Source organism: Salvia hispanica, chromosome 1 (genome assembly GCF_023119035.1).
Source record: "Salvia hispanica cultivar TCC Black 2014 chromosome 1, UniMelb_Shisp_WGS_1.0, whole genome shotgun sequence".
Lineage (NCBI taxonomy): Eukaryota > Viridiplantae > Streptophyta > Magnoliopsida > Lamiales > Lamiaceae > Salvia > Salvia hispanica.
Window position 1 is genome coordinate 50,608,600 of NC_062965.1, and position 6,383 is coordinate 50,614,982.

Consider the following 6,383-nt stretch of genomic DNA (forward strand, 5'->3'; position numbering starts at 1 on the left):
CTTTCAGAATCACCATCCTTTTCTCCTACTCCATCGGCTACACACCACTATTTAATTCCCATATCTGTCCTCATTTTACTTCACATCTCACTCTTAGCAAAACAGGCAAGAAGCTCTCAAAATCTTTTGACCTCTACGAGCAAGGGAAGCATGTAAGAGAAATGAGGAGTCAAGCTAAGCAATCGATTTCTGGGCTTAAAATTCAAGCGAAGATACAAGCTCTAAGGGTGCCATGTCATCGTAATAATATGTAGTGGAGAATATGAACATGTCTACTGAAACTAGAACCGAAGGGAACAACATAACATCAACATTGTATGACTCGATTGAATTTCAAATGTTGGCAACAAAATATATTATTCTACCGAACTCAATACCCCTATGATAGTAACGAAATATATAAGTAGAAAACAAGATCTAATAGAAGATAACTCAACAGAATAACGGCAAATCTCTAACTACGAGAACACAAAAAAAATCTTGCCAAAATATATTTAGAAAAGTTAAGCAAAACAGGAATTCAGCCACATATTCTAAGACACTTGCATTTGACAATGCACACTCAAAGATGTACTACTTCGCCCCCTGCCACAATGCCAACTTTTCAAAGTTCCTCCAACACTATGAAACATAAAGAAATAAACAAGAAGACGAGTTATTGTACTGTATAAAAATAACAAATAAAGAAGAATACATTGAAATACAATTACTAACCATCTTTGTAATCTTTCTCCAATGCTATTTTTGGTACATCTTCTTAATCTTGAAGAATGACACAAATTACTGAAATCATAGTTAAGCTCGATTTTTTTTACATAAAATCAACAAAAAATAGCTGAGTTAATTTGGAGAAATATAAATGCTGCGAACGTGGGCAATCTTGTGCCAATCCTCTCCACTTCCTCTCTGACATCGCCTTTCCAGTTGTGGGCAACAACGGACTGTTAGGTGTTTCAGATTTGGCAGAGCTGGAATCGATACAACCTTTGGGCAGTTCATAACAGCGAGTCCATAGAGAGATGGTAGCTGATCTGGGAGTGATTCAGGAAGATCATCTAGTTGTAGATTAGTGAGGTGCTGAAAGGCTTGAGGCAAGCGCGTTATCTTGGGAAGATACTGTAACAGGAGGTACTGAAGATTATGGAGGTATTTAATATCCTCTGGCAACTCTAGTAATTCTGGGCACTTCCATATGGTGAGGTACTCCAAAGCAGTAAGGTGCCGCAACATCCCTTCTGGTAAACATCTCATTGTCCGACAACTCTCTAGCCATAAACATGTAAGCTCTTTTAAGGATTCCAGACCTTCTCTTGTCCAAGAGATCTCTTTTGCATTATTAATTGTCAGTGACCGCAACTTACTAAACTTTTTCAGCGCTTCTATTGGGAAACAAGTCAGGTTCTCTTCAACCTCAATTGACAGCTTACTAGGAATGTCGTGCTCAGATAGTCGAAGATTACGTAAGGATGTGAGCTTCTTAGGTAAAGCCTCAAGCCTAACACAGTCATCCAAGTTGAGGATTTGCAAGTTCCAAAGAGTACATAACGAGTTGGGGAGAGCTTGCATTTCAGAATTAGACAAATACAAGAATCGCAAATGTTTAAGATTGCCAATGGAAGGAGGCAAATCTTTTACTGTGCTACGAGGGGCATTTAACACTCTTAAACTTGTGAACTCCAAGATGGAAGTGATGTTCATATCTTGCTGAAAATATTTAGGAAATACGTCTGGGAACTCCAAGAGTTTTGTGTAGCAAATTTACCTCGCGGATAGTTGATGCATTTGCTAGATTTCTTTCACTTTGTACTCCGGGAACTTTGTTCTCCATAATTGACTCAGCCAGATCATGAACGAGATCGTGCATACTAATCCTGTTCATGTAATCCACATCAGTTTGTAGAAGAGATCTGAGTAGTAGCTCATTGCATATTTGATTTCCAACATCTTCCACTTGAAGAGTCCCCTTTGATGAAATGTAGCCATGAGCCATCCATAGAAGGATCAGTTTTTTCTTTTTAATGTAATGATCCTTAGGAAAGGCTGCAAAATAAGCAAAGCATTGCCTGAGCTCCAATGGAAGATGATGATAACTCAGTCTCAAAGCAGGTATTATCACACTCTCTTCAGCCGACAGCTTCCATATATCACTGTCTCTCACATGTAACCATTCCTCTTCTCTCCTTTTAAACCGTAGGATTCCTCCAAGCGTTGTCGCAGCCAGGGGCACTCAAGCACATTTATTCACGATCTGTTTCCCAATTAATTTGAGCTGTGGAGACACCTCTTCACCTGCTCCGAAGGCACGTTGCCTCATCAGCGCCCAACAATGCTCATCCGACAACCCCTCAAGCCAATGACATGGCAGTGTAGTCATTATATCAGCAACATTCCTCTGGCGTGTGGTGACGACGACAGATGAGCCACTTGAGCCACATGATAGAACGTCCCTCAACTCAAACCATTTATCTTGGTACTCGTTCCTAACGTCATCCATAACGATCAAATATCTTTTTTTGCTCAGCAACTCACAGAGGTGACGCTCTGCAGCATCCAAGTGCTGCAGATGTGAAACTTCTCCACTCCCTCTAGTGGTAGATTCAATCATGGCCTTCACCAAAGTCTTCATTTCAAAGTTATCAGAAACACAAACCCAAATCCTCACTTCAAAGTGCTCTTTCACTAGGGGATCGTTGAATACTAGTCGAGCGAGAGTGGTCTTCCCAAGGCCGCCAACGCCGATGATTGGCAGCACGGACATCTCATGTTTCTCCTTCACATCATTCACCAAAATCTTCACAATTTTGTCTTTATCTTCTTCTCTGCCTTGAATCTTTCCGGGCTCGTCCAACAGGGAAGCCGTCTCGGGTGAGGCAAGAGCAACTTCTCTTGGCCTATCAAGAGAGAACTCACGCAGATGAAACTTAGCACGCTCCGCAGCAACAACCTCCACTTTCTCGTTGACCTGCTTCATCCTCCTTGCGATGTTGTGGCGATACAATAATTTCTTGAGGCTATAGCGGCTGAGTTTGGAATGAGAGTGGTTGAGTTTGGAGACATGAGTGTTGCACTCATCCAAAATGTCATCAATCTCATAAGCAAGGACTGTCAGCTTCTGCAGCCAGTTTCGAATTGGCTTGCTCTCGATTTGCTTGTCTTCGGCATCCTCCAACACAGCTTGGATGGTGGTGAGAGTGCTGCATAGCTTCTTCATCTCATCATTGACGCCCAAGATCAGTCCGATCTCCTCGTTGATAAGAGAGCTCAGATTGTCAAGAACGAGTTGAAGAAATGCCTCCGCCATTATAGAACAATTATGGACTTTAATCATTCTCCAACCCCAAAATAGCTAAACTGAACAGGTTCAAGATAGCAAATCGATATACCATCAATTTACCAAGATCATATTTTTAGTTTTGGTTTTTCGATTTTGAGCCAATATCAAATCAAGCAAGACTGAACGAATTGCTATATTAGCTTATCAATTAATCTATATCCATATGGTAAATTACATAAATGATTATTTCAGATCCAAATCTAATAAGTGATTTTATGGTATAGTATGCAACCGGATTACAAGAATAAAACAAGTTAAAAAAGGACTTAAAAATAACAAAATTAAAACAGAGTAAAACTAACAAAATTAAAACACGAACACGAATATGAACACAAGAAACACGACACTTTGGGAGTTGGGAACAGCACTCTACCAATCTTTGTACCTAATCGACTACCCTTCCTTTTTAAAACTTTTTCCACATACATTCCATTGAAACATGAGATATGCATCCTAAGGCGAAGAAGCGCTACTCCTCTAACTCTCTCTGTACTCATCTACAACAACAGGAACCACGTCGTATTCTATGTACTATTTAAACAGACGTATCTCGTTCCATGTGGCCCTTACCACGGCCCAGTTTGCGTCCTTGTCAAGCACTGTCGCTTCGCCCCACTCTGCTGTTTCACCATCTCCAGCGCCTGCCAGCATCAAACAGAAAGATTATGAGAAGGTGCTCGTTTCAGATGGGGTTCATTATCTCTTCCCATCAGCGATGCTAAAGAGATATAATGGGAAAAGTGGTCTCAAGAAAATATCAGAGAATGAGTCTTGATGGGAAGAGCCGACTTCGTCTAGTGAAAATTCAATTTTCGGAAAATTGGATCAGTAGGGAGCGGAAACGAACATTCCATGACCATTGCCGTATATCAAATGTTATAATCAAAACTTGTTGGGTGAAGGTGAAGCAATGAACCTGATTCTTCTGCACTTCCATTATCTCCGCCTGTTTCTTCTGCAATTGTTCGTTTTCCTCCTTTAATTTAGCAACTTCTGCTTCCAACTCCATGGTGTAAGCCTGCACAAACCCAAAAGGAGAGCTGGTTAGTCAATTTCAACGTCTAATTCCAACGTCTAATATGGTAATTTAGTGTAAGCACACACTAGACCGCCTATCACAATACAACTGTGCTGCATAAGACATCCAATTTTCTTATTCAAATGTTTTTGGGGACGTCCATGCACGATAAAAGAAGTTTGACGATCATAACTTAGAAAATGGCAAGAACACGAAATCTATAGTCGTTTGTCTATGCAGCACTTTGTTATTAAAGCCCAACTTCTACTTCCTTCTCGAGGAGTCGTTACATCAGACATCACAAACATATAAATCTTTCAACATGGAAACATATAGAATACGTTCGATCTTCATGTTATGGACTTCTAGTCCTAGAACTTAAATGAAGAAACATCAAAGCCAATAACTGTAAGGTTTTTTACCTGCTTACGAGCTCGTGACCTTGCAGCCGACTCTCTGTTCTTTATCATCCTCCTCTGCCTCCATTCAACCACCTTCTCCAGAGCAGCACTCTTCCGACCCCTCAAACCCCCGTTAAACACGTAAGGAACAGGTGACACTGAAGACGAAACAGCACTCTTAGAGAGCCCGTCTGACGAAACAGCTGGAGTTCCATTAGACCCCAAACCAACCATCCCAATTCCCAAGCCCTCCACCTTGCAAAGCTGAATTATGGACTGGTGAGTTATTCATACCCGGTCAGAAATCCCAACCATTCCGCCCCTAATCCGTGGGCTACTGAACTGACCGTTACTTGGAATCCCCATAGCTGATCCATAACCCATCGCGGACTGTTTTGGAAGGATCTGCTGAGGCTGATGATTCTCCATTTGCTGTAACTCACAAACAATGTACATATATAAATGAACACTAGAAACAGAACATACACTGTGCCAATCTTTGTACAATTCATCAAAAACAAATGCATCCTAAGGCGAAGAAGCGATACAACAGCAGGAACCACGTCATCCTCTATGTACTACTTACACAGGCATATCATGTTCCACGAGGCGCTTACCACAGTTCAGCCTGCATCCTTCCCAAGCACTATACCTCTTCGCCCCACTCTGCTGTTTCATCCAAAACGAGCACTTCTCGTTTTGGATGGCCAGAGGGGTTCATTATTTCATCCCACCAGCAATGCCTTGATACATAAATTGCAAATATTATAAACACGATGGAGGAGATCTCTCAAGAAGTCATATTTCACATCAAATATGTAAAACAAGATTTTCATTAAGAATACAACCAACATATTTCTTCTGAGGAATTGATATAACAATTACCATGGAAGTAAAGATCCATCATATCAGCATCATGGATTGTTTTGAATTTATCAAACAAAGCAGCATCATGCCCTGTATATACGAATTCATCCAAGTATAAGCACAAAAAAAGAATCCTGCCACCAAATGCTTAAAAAAAGTAGAGCAAAACACATAAATTCACCCACAAATTCGAAGACACTTGCATTCAACTCTGCCCACTGGAACATGTACTTGATTCGCCCCTTGTCACTACGCAAACTTTCCGAAGATCCTCCAACACTATGAAAAATAAAGAAATAACAAAGAATAAGTGTTAGTGTATTGTATATATAAAAGTTTTAAGAGATAAAGATGAATACATTGAAATACAATTACCCACCATCCTTGTATTCTTTCTTCAAAGTATCTTCTTCATCTTAATGAATGAAGTCAATGGAAGAAAAATTACTAAAATCATAGTTAAGCTGGATTTGTTCAACAAAAAATAGTTGAATTATATTCTAGAAAAGTCGACGTGGCGAACGTGGGAAATCTTGTGCCAATCCTCTCCACTTCCTCTCTGATAGCGCATTTCCAATTGTGGGCATCCAAGGACTGTTAGTGATTTCAGTTTTGACAAAGCTGGAATCGATACAATCTTTGCGCAATCCTTAACAAAGAGCATATTAAGTGATGGTAGTTGATCTGGGATTGATTCTAGCTCTGGAAGATCCTCTAGGTGTAGATTAGTGAGGTGCTGAAAAGCTTGAGGCAAGTACGTCAT

At 40.4% G+C, this 6,383-nt stretch overlaps 2 protein-coding genes and 1 long non-coding RNA gene across 4 annotated transcripts; all 3 read right to left on the reverse strand.

Moving 5' to 3' along the window:
- Positions 1-382: 382 nt before the first annotated feature.
- On the reverse strand, positions 383-1,432 carry LOC125217296. The gene is made up of 2 exons (XR_007175714.1): positions 715-1,432; positions 383-621 (listed from the first exon to the last, which is right to left on the reverse strand). It is a non-coding gene; the product is annotated as an uncharacterized LOC125217296 (long non-coding RNA).
- Positions 1,433-1,758: 326 nt separating this feature from the next.
- On the reverse strand, positions 1,759-3,301 carry LOC125199895 (putative disease resistance protein RGA3). The gene has a single exon (XM_048097754.1). The coding sequence runs from the start codon at positions 3,299-3,301 to the stop codon at positions 2,228-2,230; it is 1,074 nt and encodes a 357-aa protein (XP_047953711.1). The 3' UTR covers positions 1,759-2,227.
- A 360-nt stretch (positions 3,302-3,661) lies between these two features.
- Positions 3,662-6,363, reverse strand: LOC125217270 (ABSCISIC ACID-INSENSITIVE 5-like protein 5). Of its 2 annotated transcripts, XM_048119004.1 has the most exons (7): positions 6,000-6,363; positions 5,806-5,899; positions 5,639-5,710; positions 5,371-5,496; positions 4,775-5,185; positions 4,251-4,352; positions 3,662-3,975 (listed from the first exon to the last, which is right to left on the reverse strand). In XM_048119004.1, exons 5-7 carry the CDS (start codon positions 4,985-4,987, stop codon positions 3,901-3,903), a joined length of 390 nt encoding a protein of 129 aa, XP_047974961.1. In that variant the 5' UTR covers positions 4,988-5,185; positions 5,371-5,496; positions 5,639-5,710; positions 5,806-5,899; positions 6,000-6,363; the 3' UTR covers positions 3,662-3,900. The 2 variants fall into 2 exon arrangements, with proteins under 2 accessions (XP_047974961.1, XP_047974962.1); XM_048119005.1 differs by having other exon boundaries at positions 4,775-5,496.
- Between the last annotated feature and the right edge of the window lie 20 nt (positions 6,364-6,383).